At 38.1% G+C, this 17,021-nt stretch overlaps 2 protein-coding genes across 8 annotated transcripts in view; both read right to left on the reverse strand.

The window, feature by feature from the left end:
• Positions 1-15,473, reverse strand: part of ZNF566 (zinc finger protein 566) — a 32,152-nt gene extending 16,679 nt beyond the window's left edge. Inside the window, exons 1-4 of one of the 6 annotated variants that reach the window (XM_035703976.2) lie at positions 15,408-15,473; positions 5,596-5,665; positions 2,679-2,805; positions 2,288-2,362 (exon numbers count right to left, since the gene is read on the reverse strand). In XM_035703976.2, coding sequence (XP_035559869.1) covers positions 2,288-2,362; positions 2,679-2,805; positions 5,596-5,604 — 211 coding nt within the window. In that variant the 5' untranslated portion in view covers positions 5,605-5,665; positions 15,408-15,473. Of the gene's footprint in view, positions 1-2,287; positions 2,387-2,678; positions 2,806-5,595; positions 5,666-15,407 lie in introns of those variants that run through there. The other 5 variants (XM_035703967.2, XM_035703962.2, XM_049110371.1 and 2 more) reach the window with 5 other exon arrangements.
• Positions 1-15,639, reverse strand: part of ZFP82 (ZFP82 zinc finger protein) — an 84,113-nt gene extending 68,474 nt beyond the window's left edge. Inside the window, exons 1-2 of one of the 2 annotated variants that reach the window (XM_049110269.1) lie at positions 15,571-15,639; positions 5,596-5,665 (exon numbers count right to left, since the gene is read on the reverse strand). The gene's annotated coding sequence lies outside the window, so the exon portion shown is untranslated. Of the gene's footprint in view, positions 1-5,595; positions 5,666-15,407; positions 15,476-15,570 lie in introns of those variants that run through there. The other variant, XM_049110266.1, reaches the window with a different exon arrangement.
• Positions 15,640-17,021: the final 1,382 nt, after the last annotated feature.

Consider the following 17,021-nt stretch of genomic DNA (forward strand, 5'->3'; position numbering starts at 1 on the left):
AGTTCTTGACCTGAGTGAGGGTTCCATGAAACTTCATTTCATAACTGGTGGAATGCCCACCTGCATTTTTGTTACATTATTTGTGATAATTTCTAATAAGAAGAATGACAATATACTAACTTCTGCTAGGCATATCTATCTCTGTAGGCGTAAGTGGACAGATGGATAAAACAAATAGAAAAAGAGGCCCTGAAATACAAACCAGCATAAATCAGAACTTACTACTGAACAGGTAGATAAAACAATGATGAAATCAGCTAAATGATGATATGGTGCTAAAAAGTGTGTGTTGGGGGGAGGTTAATTGATTTAGATTCTCAATTTATACCGTACTGCAAAAGACCCTTAAAATGGATTTAAATCGTATAAATTACTGAAAATTTACAAAAAAACCCCCAAGTATTATAAAATTTGTAGAGGATTGTTATTTTTCTAAAATGAGAAATGACAATAATCACTACAGAGCTACAGACAATTGAAAATACATATGGAAGACGCCAATGCAAATTAAAATTAAAAAGTAAAAGCACCTTCTTGAAATGAGTAAACGGATGTTTTTATTTCTTAAAGTCCATAAAAATTGACTGAGAAAATAAGGATAGTAATGGATAAAAAGGATAAAATTTAGTAGTGGACAAGTCAGAGACAATAGGACCATTAAGATGAAAATGTTCACTCTCACTAGTACCCAATATGACAACATGAAAACAATCCAGTGTACGAAGAAATTGTAAAATTTATTAGGGGTGACAATGGCATTAAAGTTATGGAAGGAAAAACATGTCCATATTTTTTAGAACTATAAACTGTGATTATGCAAAGGTGGAATGGCATTAAGTCTTGGATTTACTTGAAAATACTTAAACAACCAGGATAAAGCACTGGCCTCCTGGCTGCTCCATGAACACAGCTGATGCACACCTGCTTCAGGGCCCTTGAATGTTTGGCTTCCTCCCTCTGGAACGTTCTTCCTTCTAGTAACCACATACAATGATTTACTGCTGTATCTCAAGTTTCCACCCAAATGTCACCTAATTGGAAAAGTTTCTCTTACCCCATCCTATAAAACAGCATCCTCCATCCCCTCTCTATTTTCTTTTTCTTTTCAGCACTCACCATTACATGATATATATTTATTTATTTTAGTATTTCTCTCCGCATTGGAGGATGAGCTCTGGGAATAGAGATTCTGCATGTTCTGTTTGCTGCTATAATGTCAGTGTTGAAAATAGTGCTGGGCATACAATAGGTACTCAATAAACATACACTGAATGAATGAATGTACTGTCCTGTTTAAACTCCTTCATACCAACTCTGTTTATCGTGGCCAGTTCTAAGTTCTTAATGGAGGCACAGAGCCTTTATTTCCAGCATTCCATCTATAGTTAATGACAGGTACACTCAAATCTCCCTCTATGACATCACTATCTCTTCCATATACTAAGGCCTCATTTTTTCTGAGCTCCTTATTTTAACCTCTCTTATGATGGTTTTACTTTAATAAAGTTATATATAGATGTGTTCTAGTACCTCATTAAGCTATATATTCTGAAATTGCTTCTTCTTTTTTTTTTTTTAAAGATTTTATTTATTTATTCATGAGAGACGGGGGCGGTTGGGGGGCGGGGGGACACGGGCAGAGACACAGGCAGAGGGAGAAGCAGGCTCCATGCAGGGAGCCCGACATGGGACTCAATCCTGGATCTCCAGGATCACACCCTGGGCTGAAGGCAGCACTAAACCGCTGAGCCACTTGGGCTGCCCTGAAATCGCTTACTCTTTTAATCTCTGCAGTACCTAGCAGAGTACCTTATACATTTGAAAATCAGTAAATGTTTGTTATTAGTGTGAATCAATCAATGATTATATGAGCTACTTTACCTAAAAAACTCTGAAGAAAAGAAGCCTTTGGCAATGTAGGAAAAAAAAAGTATTTCAGGAGACAGTGATGCTTTTTTTAAGACTAAATACAGAAGAGGATGAGAAGTGATGAGGAATTTGATCCAAAATATGGATAGAAAGGAATACCAATACAGAGGGTAGAGGAGGGCACTGGCTGATTAGAAATGGACAAGAATAAGAGGAATTGGAAAGAAGTGTAGGAAGAGTAAAGCAGGTAGAGTATATTAAGTAAGGAGAAAAGGTAAGGTCATTTGAAAGCTCATGCTGAAAAGGCTTACTTTTGTACAACGGGCCTAAAGCTTTTAGGGGAGATTCCCAGATAGCACCTCAAAGGTGCAGTCTCTCCACTGACCAAGAGGGTCATTACCTGCTGCGCCTCACTTACCTGGCCACTGGTCTCTTGTTAGTTCTCTGTCAACCAACCAGGGCTCCTTCCCCTGCTCCAAGAAGGAGATCACATCTGGTTTAGAAACAGAATGTCCTGCTTACAAAAGAAGTAATGAGATAAGTTTATGATGAGAATATCCCAGGATTCAAATTTAGTCCCTTCATTAAGAAAGAGTCAAAGAAAGGTAAATCAGATTTATGAAACATAACAGAGGGCTTGAAACTTCCCCCATAAGTCAATGCAGCTTCTTTTTTCTAATGCTACAATATTAAAAAACATTCTTCTAAGCACAGGATGTAGAAATACCTATTGAAAGGTAGGCATTTCACATGGGAGAAAGTAGATTTCTGAGGGCAGAATCTGAATTATTATGGACAGATGTCCTTACCCATTGAAACCAGGTGGCTGTAATTCTCCAACATCACATCTCTGTATAAATCTCTCTGATCATCATTCAGGCATTCCCACTCCTCCTGAGAGAAGTCTATGGACACATCACTGAACATCACTGACTCCTGGAACAACAACCATGTATATGACTTGATTAATAAAAAGAAGTGTTTTTTTGTGAAGGAAAGAAAGAAGAAAGGAATAAAGATAGAAGTGAAAAATAGCAAGCATATAGAGTGGTGTGGATGTTTGGGACTCAAGTGGAGGACTGTAAACATACAAGCAGGACTGAATCTCATGTTTCCATGTTCATTCTGTTTCCCCCAGATAAAACTGGGAAGGTGCAAAATCCTGCTAAGAGGGATATCCTAATTAAATGAAGTAGTATATACAAATGGCTAACATCATACTTGCCATACAATAAGTCATCAACACATGTGAGGCTCTTTCTCTCTCTTCTTTTCCTAAATAGCTAAGAGTAAAGTTACGGAATAAGGGATAAAGAGAAGACATTTAAAGTACCAAAGGGGAGCAAATTACATAAAAGACATCATGAATCAGAGATGCAATGAAGTTCTCAAGAAGACTACTAAAAACAAGAAATAGTAAGAATAATTCTTTAATATGCTGATGGAGAAAAGAAATTCTAACCTAGATTCTATAACTAAACTATCATTCTGTTGTGAGGATTGAAAAAAGACATTTCTAGACATAAAAGGACTCTAGCACAATTTCTTAGGAAACTACCAGAAGATGTGTTCCACCAGATGGAAGAGAATAAACCAAAAAAGAGGGAAGATGTAGTATTCAAGAAATAGGTGAATGAACACAGGAGAACAGTAAAGGAAAATCTCAGGAAAACAAACAAAAAAAGGAAGCCTTGGGAAAGCTATGCAGTAGGCCCGGAGAGTAACCAGACCAGGTAAGAGCAGGGAAAAGGGAAAATGGTAATGGAAGCCTCCACACTCAAAATGAATTCATGTGTTTGACCAGATGGAAAACAACGACAACTAAGCAAATGGGGAAAAAAAGCTTAATTGCTCCAGGAAAAATGAAATGTTGTAATAGAATAGAGCTATGAGTTGGCTCAGCAGCGAGCAGTTTTGTAGTCATAATATTCTGTACACTACTGATTTGACAAAAAATTTTAATAACAGAATTAGAGGAATGAATAGTGCAATACAAGAGTACAATGTCCCCTCCACTCTGTAGTAAATCAAGAGGGTAAAACTGATTCATCCAAAGATAGCAAACCATATTCAAGAGAGTTGAGTCACTTTTTAGGAGTGGGTCTGGTGATGGGGCAAGATTGGAATGGCACTCTACTTGTAAAATATGCAAATGACTTTAAAAATATTTTATCTTAGAAAATTAAACTTGCATAAAATTTAAGACTGATTCTCACATCACACTATTACATAATAAGAGTTATTTATTAATTCCTTGTTACAACAAATTCTTTTCATAAGCATATTTTTTCACTGAGTAATAGTCTATGATATGGATATAAAACAAATTTTCTTTGGTTTTCAGACACTGAGGTTGAAGGGGATTTTTAAAAATCTCAGTATCGGCCTAATCTTATTTATAACTACCATTGCTCAACTGTAAATTCCCTTTGTTCCTGTGCTATAGGAAAGTGATGGAAGATGATCTAGATTCACACAATAGCATTACTGAAGTCTATTTATCACGGATGATCTGGTGAGGTGTTGGAGCTTTCTACTAACTGTGAGTCATATCCCCAACCCAAAAGGCTCATAAACCGGGAGATCTTTCCACATACCAAGACTGAAATAGAGCAAAACCATTCCACATATTTTTCTTCTTGAAAAACCTAAGTCGGTAATGATCAGGGCTTTTCCTTATGAGGTCCCCCTAATTTTACTTATCTTCATACCAAGCAAATTAGATTCATTAACAAATGGGGAACACAATATCGTTCTATTAAGATTTATGGCAGAAGTCTAAGATAGAAGATGCTGAAGGACTTACTAAATGAGTTTGTAAACATTGCTTAAAAGAATAGGAAACTAGGGAGGGCCCTGGGTTGTTTATAAAGAAATAGGGGTCAGGTTTCTGAATGGGGATTGGTTAACCAGGGGAAAAGTTTTTTTTTTTTCCAAACCAGGTCTCAGTCAGATCATTTTTGTCATTAACAATATCTTTCTGGGAACAAATAAGGATTCTTGATGGAACCTGTATGAAATTTTCTGATGGATTTTAATCTGATTAAGACTTCTTTAGAGAGACTCCTCATCCAACCACTTGGCCCTCTGTTACCTATAATTTAAGAGTGTAAAAAAAATTTTTTTTAAATTTTTATTTATTTATGATAGTCGCAGAGAGAGAGAGAGAGAGGCAGAGAGAGAAGCAGGTTCCATGCACCGGGAGCCCGACGTGGGACTTGATCCCGGGTCTCCAGGATCGCGCCCTGGGCCAAAGGCAGGCGCCAAACCGCTGCGCCACCCAGGGATCCCATGAGTGTAAAAATTTTTGACGAGGCTTTTTCCCAACAGTGATTATGGAACCACTTCTTTTTTCTATAAATATCTCAACCAAGAAAGACAGTTTTGAATTGACTTACTGGAGACTTTTTTCTTTAGAGCAAGGGTAAGAGGACTTTGACATTGCTTTTATTTTATTTTTAAAGATTTTATTGAGAGAGTGAATGAGAGACTGAGAGAGAGAGAGAACACGAGCCAGGAGCCCCATGTGGGGCTTGATTCCAGGACCCTGGGATCCTGGCCTAACCAACTGAGCCATCCAGGTGCCCCTTGACATTGCTTTTAACTAAACTGTCTGAAGTTTTTTTTTTTTTTAAACACCAAGAATACCATGACGAGGAAAACAAATGTTTACATTTATTAGGGGTAAAAATGACTCTATTTGAGCAAAAGGAAACAGCATCTCACCTGAGCCATGGTTTTGGTATTTGCAGCCAAGACCAGTCCTCTGCTGGGCTCCTCTTGGAAAAGGGCAAAGCTGGGGAAAACAAAAGAAGCTAGATAAGATCCCACTTGCCTCATACCTCACAGAATGATCATTCCCTTCTATTCATCCCACATATAAACACTTCATCCCACTGATAAACACTCGAGGGTTATTATCAGTGAGAAAAACGGGCAAATCTTTCATTATCTCCTACTCCAGAGACCTCAGGCTTTGACTGGAGTAGAAGAGATTTCAACAATCTGATGTGACTTGGAGAATATAGAGTGTGTGTGTGTGTGTGTGTGTGTGTGTATATATATATATACACAAATATATACATTTTTCCACATATGATAGCATATTATACACACTGTTATACACATTGCTATTTTTACTTAATGAATCTTGAACTGGATCCCAAATGGTACATATAGAGCTACTTAATTCCCTTAGCTACATTTATTTCATTAAATAGATACATTTTAATTTATTTTGCCAATCTGCTGCCCATGACCATTTAGGTTGTTTCCCATCTTTTACTATAACAAACAATGCTGCAATAAATATCCTTGTATATATATCATTTTACTTTTATTTATTTATTTTTTAATTTTTATTTATTTATGATAGTCACACACAGATAGAGAGAGAGAGGCAGAGACACAGGCAGAGGGAGAAGCAGGCCCCATGCAGGGAGCCCGATGTGAGACTTGATCCCGGGACTCCAGGATCACGTCCTGGGCTGAAGGCAGGCGCTAAACCACTGAGCCACCCAGGGATCCCTATTCATATACATTTTAGTTTAGATATACATTTGTCAAAACATTTTTAATGATCTTTGATTGTACAATCAGGTCCCAGGTCCTAACCAAGAAACAACTGGCTGATAACCCAGATCCTCTTATCTTGCCCAGTTTGAGAAGACTTTTAGGATTAATGAATCATATCTTAAGAAAATGAAATCCAGAGAAGCAAACAAAGCAATATTGTAAAATCTTTAGGAAGATACTTAAATTAGTATAACAATAGGAAGGAATTAAAAAGTGTAGACCTAATGTACAAATGGACTAAATCTGTATTACTGATGCTTTAGAATGCTTTTAAGTGTAGTAATAAAACTGTAATAATTGGATATATTTTGTGTGCTTAAGATGTTTAAAATGTCCAAAAGAACGTTATACTAAAATAGTAACAAAGTCTGAATTGTGGGACGCCTGGGTGGCTCAGCTGGTTAAATATCTACTTTTGACTCAGGTCATGATCCCACATTGGGCTCCTTGCTCAGTAGGAAGTCTGCTTCTCCCTCCCCCTCTGCTCCTTCCTTACCCCCACTCATTCTCTCTCTCTCTTGCTCTGCTCTCTCAAATAAATAAAATCTTAAAAAAAAAATCATCAAAATTGTTTAAGGGGAGTAATTGAATTTGAGATCAATGGTGAATGTTTAATAAAATATGTAGTCTTTTTAAATTAGATATAGGAATATAATAAACAGAGCATTATAAAAGTATTAAGGCTAGTGAGCATTCCTAGTACAAAGCTTGATCATTAAAAAATTTATCAATAATTCCTGTAAAACTGACCACCCAGGAGGGCACCTGGGTGGCTCAGGGTTGAGCATCTGCCTTCAGCTCATGTCGTGATCCTGGGATCCTGGGATCCTTCAGGGAGCCTGCTTCTCCCTCTGCCTGTGTCTCTGCCTTTATCTCTGTAACTCTATGAATAAAAACAAAACAAAACAAACAAAACAAAAACAAAACCAAAAACCAAAACCAAAAACTGACCACCCAGGAAGTAGAACTTTGTTATCAATTATTTAATGGGCGTGATCCTCAAGCACTCATTGCATTTCCCCTGGGGTATACATATTTCAGGAAATGAAAATCCAAGTAATCCACAAATGTCTCTTCTTTAAAATCTGAAAGTACTCCTTTAATATTTTTACTATTTTACTATTTATTAAGCTCTTGGTATTTTATTATTATTATTATTATTATTATTATTATTATTATTTTAGTATTTTTAAAAAATAAACCAACATAATTTATTATGTGTCAGGGATTATGCTAGATACTAAAGAAGCAACAGTAGGGACACCTGAGTGGCTCAGTGGTTGAGCAACTGCCTTTGGTTCAGGGCGTGATCCTGGGATCCAGGATCGAGTCCCACATCAGGCTCCGTACAGGGAGTCTGCTTCTCCTTCTGCTTGTGTCTCTACCTCTCTCTCTCCGTGTCTCTCATGAATTAATAAATAAAGCCTTAAAAAAAAAAAAAAAAACAGAGAAGCAACAGAAATCCAGAAAAACTTGGAAACAGAGTTTCTTCTCCCATACTTCTCACTTTAAGTCCCCCTTTCTGGTCTCTCGTAATGGCCTCTCCTTGGTTAAAGGGACATCCTCAAGTGCTGCACCTTTCAGGTAGAATGGGCGGGAAACATTCTTACTTCAATAGCTCCATGCTATACATTCCCACCTCTCTTCATATTTGCTCCTAGAGTATATCCTCTCTAGCTTAATTCTTGCCATCTGGGGAATCTGCTCCTCTCTTTTAAGCCAATGATCTCTGTGGCCAAGACTGTAGTACGCTTGCAAAATAACCACACCTTGGACATGGAGCACAGCCAAAAGATACCACTACAGACAAGAGAGTCCTTTGAAACCTAATAAATAAAAATTTTGAGAATTTTCTACCCTTCTAAATGATAAGCCAATTCTCTAATAAAAATTAAATGTTTTAAAATATTTCCAACATTATCCTGAAAATTCCCTGTATGTTAAGAATTGTATTTGTCTGTTAGTAACAGAGACCTGAAAAACACTAATTTTTCTTATATAGCGAGAAGGCTAGATGTAGGCAGTGGTTGCCCTTGGCCTTCATGGTTGTTTTAAGCACAATATCTATCATCCAACTAAAAACTGTTAGACATGCTTGGAGATAAAACCAAAAAATAGAAGCAGAACTACCAATAATTTAGATATGAGAACTGGCAAACAATTTAAAATAGCTATAATTGAAATGTTAAAAACTAAAAATATATAGGCAAATGGATAAGATGAAGAAATTAAATAGAATTGAAATCTATAAAAAAGACTCAGACAACCTAGAACAGTAAATTAAGAAATTAAGAAGTTGAGGCACCTGGCTGGTTCAGGTAGAAGAGAGCATGTGACTCTCGGGGTTGTGAGTTTGAGGCCCACACTGGGTACAGAGATTACTAACAAAATGAAATAAAATTAAAAAAAAAAAAAAGAAATTAAGAGGTCATTGTATGGTTTTAACATGAGACCAGACAAGCAGAAGATAGAACTACTGAACTCAAAGGCAAGTCAAAAACAAAAATATCCACATGAAGTGCGGAGGAAAAATAGAACAGAAGGACAGAAGTGAGTAGAAGAAAAAAGGAACACAGTCAAAAGATTTACCATATATGCAAGTGGAGCCTCTGAAGAAGAAAAGAGATTGGAGAATAATTAATATCTGAACTGATTAACTGATAAAAAGCCTCAAAAAGAGTTTTAGCGAAGCTCAGCAAACCTGAATAAGAAATAAAAAGAAAAATGCACAAAACAAAAAGCAAAACCACAACCAGAGAAAAAAAGTCTTGAAAGTACTAAGAAGATGGGACATCTGGGTGGCTCAGCAGTTGGGCATCTGCCTTCGGCTCATGGCGTGATCCTGGGATCGAGTCCTGGGATCGAGCCCCACATCGGGCTCCCTGCATGGAGCCTGCTTCTTCTCCCTCTGCCTGCTTCTCTGCCTCTCTCTCTGTATTTCTCATGAATAATAAATAAAATCTTAAAAAAAAAAGAAAGTATTTAGAAGAAAAGACACATTACCAATAGCACTAATGAATAAGAGAGGAATAACACAAATAAACCAAATCAGGAATGAAAAAGGGAACATCATTTATAGATGCCATAGACATTAAAAAATAACAAAAGAATAGCAATAACCTTATGCTATTAAATTTGTTTTTTTTTAAAGATTTTATTTATTTATTCATAGAGACAGAGAGAGAGGCAGAGACACAGGCAGAGGGAGAAGCAGGCTCCACGCAGGAAGCCTGATGTGGGACTCGATCCCGGGTCCCCGAGATCACACCTTGGACCAAAGGTGGCGCTAAACCACTGAGCTACCCGGGCTGCCCTGCTATTAAATTTGAAAGCGTAGATCAAACTGATAAATTCTTTAAAAAAACATACCAAAATGGACAAAACAAACAAAAAACCTGAAACATGTGAAGAGGTAAATTGATTCCACATTTTAAAAATCTTCCAGGGTGCCTGGATGGCTCAGTCAGTTAGGTATCTGACTCTTGGTTTCAGCTCAGGTCATGATCTCAGGGTCCTGAGATTGAGCCTCATTGTCAGGCTCTGTGCTCAGCATGAGTGTGCTTAGGTTTCTTCTGCCCTCCTCTCCCTACCCTTCTGCTCTTTCTCCTGCTTAAGTCTCTCCAAATAAATCAGATCAGATCAAATCAAATCAAATCAAATCAAAATCTTCCTATCAAGAAAACTTCAGGCCCAGACAATTTCACCAGTGAACTCTTCCAAATTTAAGGAAAACCTTTGGTCTTATATGTAGTGAATAGAAAAATAAAAGGAATTCTTCCTAACTCATTTTATGAGACTAATATAAGCCTGATGCCAAAACAAAGACATAAAAAGAAAATAAAATCACGGGCCAATATTTCTAATGAACATATGTGCAGAAATTCTATAAAATATTAGCAGATCTAATTGAGCCAGATTTGTAAAAAGTTTGATACATTATGGACAAGCATGGTTTAATTCAGAAATCAAAGGTTGGTTCAAGATATGAAACAACATAATTTATTACATTGATGATAACAGTAAAAAAATGATACTCTCGACAGAGAAAATGCATTTGCCAAAATCAGCCCTCATTAATGTCAAAATCTTACCACTGAGAAAGAGAACTTCTTAAATTTGATAAATAGCATCTACAGTAGGTATTTGTAGATGCTAGATCTAAGGACAATATACAAAATATACAAAAAAAATTGTACTTCTAGCAACAAACAACTGGAAAATGTTAAATACCATGTATAATTTCAACAATAAACATCAAATATCCAGGTACAAATCTAACAAAAGATGTGCACTGAAAACTACAACAAAGTGTTGAAAGAAATTAAAGACTAAGAAATATAGACATATACCATATTTATTAATTGGAAGATTCAATATTGATAGGACAGCAATTCTCCCCAAATTAACATAAAGACTCATTAAACAAAACCCTAGAAAGGATTTTTCATTTTTGGTGAGAATTAACAAGTTAATTCTGACATCCATTAAAAGGACTTACATAAAAAATAAAAATAAATAAATAAATAAAAGGACTTACATATGCCAAGACGGTCTTAAAAAAGAAAAGAAAAAAAGTTGAAGGAGTAATACTATATATTTCAAGACAGTGGCACTGACAAAAAGATAATAACAGAATACAGTCCAGAAGGAGGACCACATATATGTTACTTATGATAACAGCTTCCTGCAATTCAGATGAGCAAGGATGGTATTTTCAATAAATACCATATGCAACAATTATTATTATTTTTAAAATATTTTATTTATTCATGAGGGATACAGAGAGAGAGGCAGAGACATAGGCAGAGAGAGATGCAGGCCCCCTGCAAGGAGCCTGATATGGGACTCGATCCCAGAACTCTGGGATCACGACCTGAGCCAAAGGCAGATAGATGCTCAACCACTGAGCCACCCAGGGCCCTCCCCATACACAAAAATTAATTCAAGATGGACCACAGACTTAAATATGAATGATAGGGCAGCCCGGGTGGCTCAGCGGTTTAGCACCACCTTTGGCCCAGGGTGTGATCCTGGAGACCTGGGATCGAGTCTCACGTTGGGCTCCCTGCATGAAGCCTGCTTCTCTCTCTGCCTTTCTCTCTCTCTCTCTGTGTCTCTCATGAATAAATAAAATCATTTAAAAAAACACAAAGGGTTAAAATCCCTCTAGGAAAATGGGAAAAGACAAACATAAGCTAAGAAAGTACTAAAAAATGATGCCATGTTAAAAGGGCATAGGAGCTAATTTTAAGGAGTTCCTAATGGCCAAATCTGGGACAGAATCTGAACAGCAAAGTATATAACAAAAATAATGGTTTAAAACTCTAGTGTAAAATAAATACCCATGAGTTAAGAAATAATTGAATAAACACATGAGGAATAAGGGACAGCTCTTTACAGAATTTAAATTAATAAATACAGAAGGAGAAATAAATAAATAAATAAATACATACATACATACATACATACATACAGAAGGAGGGATCCCTGAGTGGCTCAGCAGTTTAGCGCCTGCCTTCAGCCCAGGGCCTGATCTGGAGTCCCGGAATGGAATCCCACATCGGGCTCCCTGCATGGAGCCTGCTTCTCCCTCTGCTTGGTCTCAGCCTCTATCTCTGTGTCTCTCATTAATAAATAAATAAAACCCTAAAAAAAAAAAAAAAAAAAAAACAGTAGGGCAGCCCTGGTGGCTCAGCAGTTTAGTGCTGCCTTCAGCGCAGGGTGTGATCCTGGGGACCGGGGATCAAGTCCCACATCAGGCTCCCTGCATGGAGCCTGCTTCTCCCTCTGTCTGTGTCTCTGCCTCTCTCTCTCTCTCTCATGAATAAATAAATAAAATCTTAAAAAAAAAAATACAGAAGGAATGAAAGTCACCAGTAGGCAAACATCACAGTAATAATTATAGACAAGAATGATCAGTGAATGTTAAAATTAACATATTAAAGTATAATGAAAACAGTATTTTTAAAAAGTTTATTTAAGTAATCTCTACTCCAAACATGGGGCTCAAACTCATGATCCCAATATCAAGAATCTGGTGCTCTTCTGACTGAGCCAGCCACCTCCACGAGAAAAGTATTTTTGCATAGTCACAAAGCATCTCCCCACAAGATACTTATCAATTAAAAAAGAAAGATAGTTTTACAAAGGGGAAACCTGGCAGGTACCACCTCAACCAAGTGATTGTAGTTAACATTACTAGTAGTGAGATATATTGATAACATTATATAACACATTGAGAAGAACATAAACATAATTTTTGTGATCTTTCAGCAAAAAATGAATAGTCTAAATTTAACCATTAGGGGGCACTTTGGTGGCTCAGTGGGTTGGGTGTCAGCCATGGGCTCAGGTCATGATCCTGGGGTCCTGGAATTGAGCCCCACAGCAGGCTCCCTGCTCAGCAGGAAGCCTGCTTCTGCCTCTCCTCTGCCTGCCACTCCCCCTACTTGTATTCTGTGTGTCAATAAATACATAAAATCTTAAAAAAAAAATTTAAAGGAAAAGGCAGACAAATCCAAATTGAAAGATATTCTACAAAACAACCGGCCAGTACTCTTCAAAAGTATCAAGGTCATGAAAGATAAAAAACACTGAAGAACTATGCTTTATGGTAAGAGACAAGATAACTAAATTAACATGGGATCTTCAACTGGATCCTGGAAAAGAACAGGGGACTGATAAGACAAATAGCAAAATGTAAATAATTCTGTAAATTAGTCAAAAGTCTTGTATCCAGTAAATTTCCTGGTTTTCATTATTATACCATGGGCACCTGAGTGAAGAATATATAGGACTTCTTTGCACTACATTTACAATATGAAAATAAAAAGTTTTTTAAAATGAAAAAAAAATTTTTAAAGGGCAGTGGGCAATAAGACCTAAACAGACACTTTAAAAAACAGTATATCCAAATGGCCAATAAACCCATGAAAAAGTACTGAACATCATTACCCACCAGGGAAGCACAAATTAAAACTGCAATGAAAAAAAAAAAACTGCAATGAAATTCCACTATACAACCAGCAGAACAGTTAAAATAAAAGACTGACAATATCAAATAAGAGAGATGATGAGGAGCAATTGAAACTCTCATACATTGTTGGATGAATTGGCACAACCACCTGACAAACTGGTAGTATCTATTAAACATATGCCCACTTTATGATCTAGCAATTCCATTCCTAAATATTTAGCCAAGAGGAAAATATTTACATGTTCACCAAAAACATAGAATGTTCATAGCAGCAATATAGTTTATAATAGCAAAAAAAAAATGTTAACTATCAAATATCCATCAATAGTGTAAGCAATTGGGGTGCCTGTGTGGCTCAATTTAAATGCCTGCCTTCGGCTCAGGTCAGATCCCAAGGTCCTGGCTCCCTGCTCAGGAGCCTGTTTCTCCCTCCGCCCCTCTCCCTGCTGATTCTATCTCTCTCTTTCTCACATATGTTTTCTTTCTCTCTCAAATAAATATTTTTATAAATAGTGTAAAGAATTAATAAATTGCAGCACATTCTCATATGTAATGAGGAATACAATGACACTCAACAACATGGATGAATCTCAGACATAATACGGAAAAAACGAAACCAGGCATAAAAGAGCACATGCTATACAATTCCATTTATATATGAAGTTCAGGAATGGGTAAAACTAATTAATGGTAAAAAAAAAAAAACGAATTAACGGTGATAGACTTCTGAACAATGATTGTGGGAGAAATAACTGGGAAGGGGCATGAAGGAGCCTTCTGGGGTGCTGGTAAAGTTCTTTATGTTGATTTAGGAAATCGTGATACACCTGTACACTTCAGATTTGTGCACTTTATATATGCTGTATCTCATAAAAATGTTTTAAAAAACTATCAGAATCATGTTTTTATAGGGACATGGAGCAATGAGATGTCTCAAACATTGCTGTGCAACATAAATTTGTACACCCACTTAGGTCATTATTTTGGTACTATTTAGTAAAGTGCAAGATATCATATGACCCAGAAATTCCACTGTCAGGTAGATAAGTTCATGCACATGTATCCTCTGTAAAAGAATGCTGTGGCAGCACTGTTTATAAAGTCAGAAACTAGAAATAACTCAAATGCCCATCACTAATTGAAGGGATTAAGAACAGTGGGATACTTCAAAGGACCGAATACAATATAGCAAAGAAAACAAATGAACCATTACTATATTTAATATGACAATTCTCAAAAACATAATTGCACAACTAAACAAAAGAAAAAAAGACAATATGATAGCATTTGCAAAAGTTTTAAAATGACGTTAAACTACGGTATAAATGATAGACAATGTAAGTGAAAAAACCTCATAGATTTATCCAGTCACCCAAACATAATCACACGACCACCACGGGGACACACAGCTAGAGGTGACCCACAACCAAAGCAACAGGGCCACACATCCAGGAACTCAAATGGTCACATAAGCAAAACCACACATTTACCAAGAAGACAGTCACAACCGCACTGCCAAAAGCACCACACGCCTGCAGATGGTCGCACAGTCACAATCACATTAACCACAGATAAAACCACATAGTATTCACAGGTACTTCCCCCGCCCTGTACTCTCAGCACACGGTCACAATGTCGCACAACCACACACCACCCTTACCCTTATCACATCCACCGAGTCACAAGCTCCGCACACCCTCACACACAATGCCGCACGTGGTCCCAGTCACACACACACACACACACACACACACACACACACACACATATATATCACAGGGTCGCACCCAATCACACCAGCACAGTCACGGGCTCCCAGACTATGCTACACACGAGTAATCACTGGAAGCACACACCACAGGAACAGCTAGTCACAACACACGGTCATTCACCACACACCACCAGACAAAATCCTACAATTTCAATCTAACCTCCTACGCGGTATAAAGCCGAGCCTCTGGCTCCGCCCTCTCCTGGGGACCCTCACCTCAGGCCTTCCAAGCTTCCAAAACAGCAGTCCTCTCCACAGCGTTGCAACAGTTGCCGGTGTAGACCTGAGGGTCCCGCCAGCGCGTGACTTTAAGGCTGAATTCACGCGAGAATCACAATGATGCCGAGGAGTCCTCTGGGAAATGTAGTCAGAAACTTACCTGCGGCGAGCAAGATGGCTCCTGATCGCCCGGATTTCTCTCAGGGTTTAGCTGCGGCCTGGCTTAAAGGATTGCTCCCCTTCATGGAGCCGGGCACCGGAGGCCATGCAGAGCCTGGCGCAGTCTTAGGCAATGGTTTCCAAAGAAGACCACTCCGACGTGTGTGAAATAGGGATCCTTCTCGGACCCACCCTACTATCCCAGGAGTTGTTCGGGCTCAGGAAGAGGAGGGCTAGTTTGGTCTAGGTAAGATAACTCGCACCATTGAGCCTTCTGGGAAATGTAGTTTGGAGCAGGGAAAGCGGTGGATGGACCGTTTGAAATTCGTCTTGATTCTTAACAGCTTGCGCGTGGCTATACCCCCAGAGACTGCTGGGAGTGTTACTGAGCCCAAGGAGTGCGCAGGCTTCTTGGGTCGCCCCTTCGTCCTTTGTTGGGGCGTGAATTTAGTTTGGGGTTCGTCAATGCGGAGGAGTTGTGGAACTTGAGCTTCTGAGAATCAAAGCTAGGGTGGCCGAAAGGGAGGAGATTAGAACCTTGCAACGGGATTGGGGAATTGCTAAAAGGAAACGGGGTTGAAAAGGCCAAAAAGGAGGGGTTTATGATATTGCGAAGGGGGCTGGTATTTTTCTGTGCTACCGATTTCTGTATGAAAGTCAGGGCCTCAGGAGAATGATGGGGCAGTGAGACAGCCTTTGCAGGAAGCAACTAAAGAGATTCCTGGTGTTGTGTGTGATTTAGGATGTCGAGAGTCGTGGAGAGAGGGAGAAGTGGGACTCAGGAATTTTGTGTGTGGGTGTGTAATTGATAATTGATAGTCACTGTATGAATGACTGGGATTGTGTTTTGGAGAGTAATCGCTGAGCCACAATGGTAAAACAAGGATAGATTTTCCTGGAACATTAAAAAAAAAAAAATGATGGGAGAAAATTTGCATAATTGAGCTGACAAGTGAGTTAAAGCTTGACTTTTGTGTAAAAATTAGCATTTTTATGGAATTGAAATAAAAATAGCATTGTTTTCTTAAATTTTTAAAAAAGATTTTATTTATTCATAAGACAGGTTAAGTAGAAGCAGAGGGAGAAGCAAGTTCCCCGAAGAGCAGGAAGCCCTCTGGGGGACTAGATCTCACGACCCAGAATCACGACTAGAGCAAACGCTTAACCAACTGAGGCCACCCAGGCGCCCTGCATTGTTTTCTTAAAAGAGAAAGTCTGTTTGAAAGGAAGTCTTTGGGTGGTAGAAGGGGAGGAGGGCGGGGGGTGGCAGTGAATGGGTGACGGGCACTGGGGGTTATTCTGTATGTTGGTAAATTGAACACCAATAAAAAAATAAATTAAAAAAATTAAAAAAAAAAAGAAAAAGAAAGGAAGTCTTTTTTTTTTCTTTTTTTTTCTTTTTTTTTCCCCCGGATCTTTTTTTTAGTCGGGTGCTGGCTCTTGCTTAGAATA

This window comes from Canis lupus, chromosome 1 (assembly GCF_003254725.2).
Source record: "Canis lupus dingo isolate Sandy chromosome 1, ASM325472v2, whole genome shotgun sequence".
Lineage (NCBI taxonomy): Eukaryota > Metazoa > Chordata > Mammalia > Carnivora > Canidae > Canis > Canis lupus.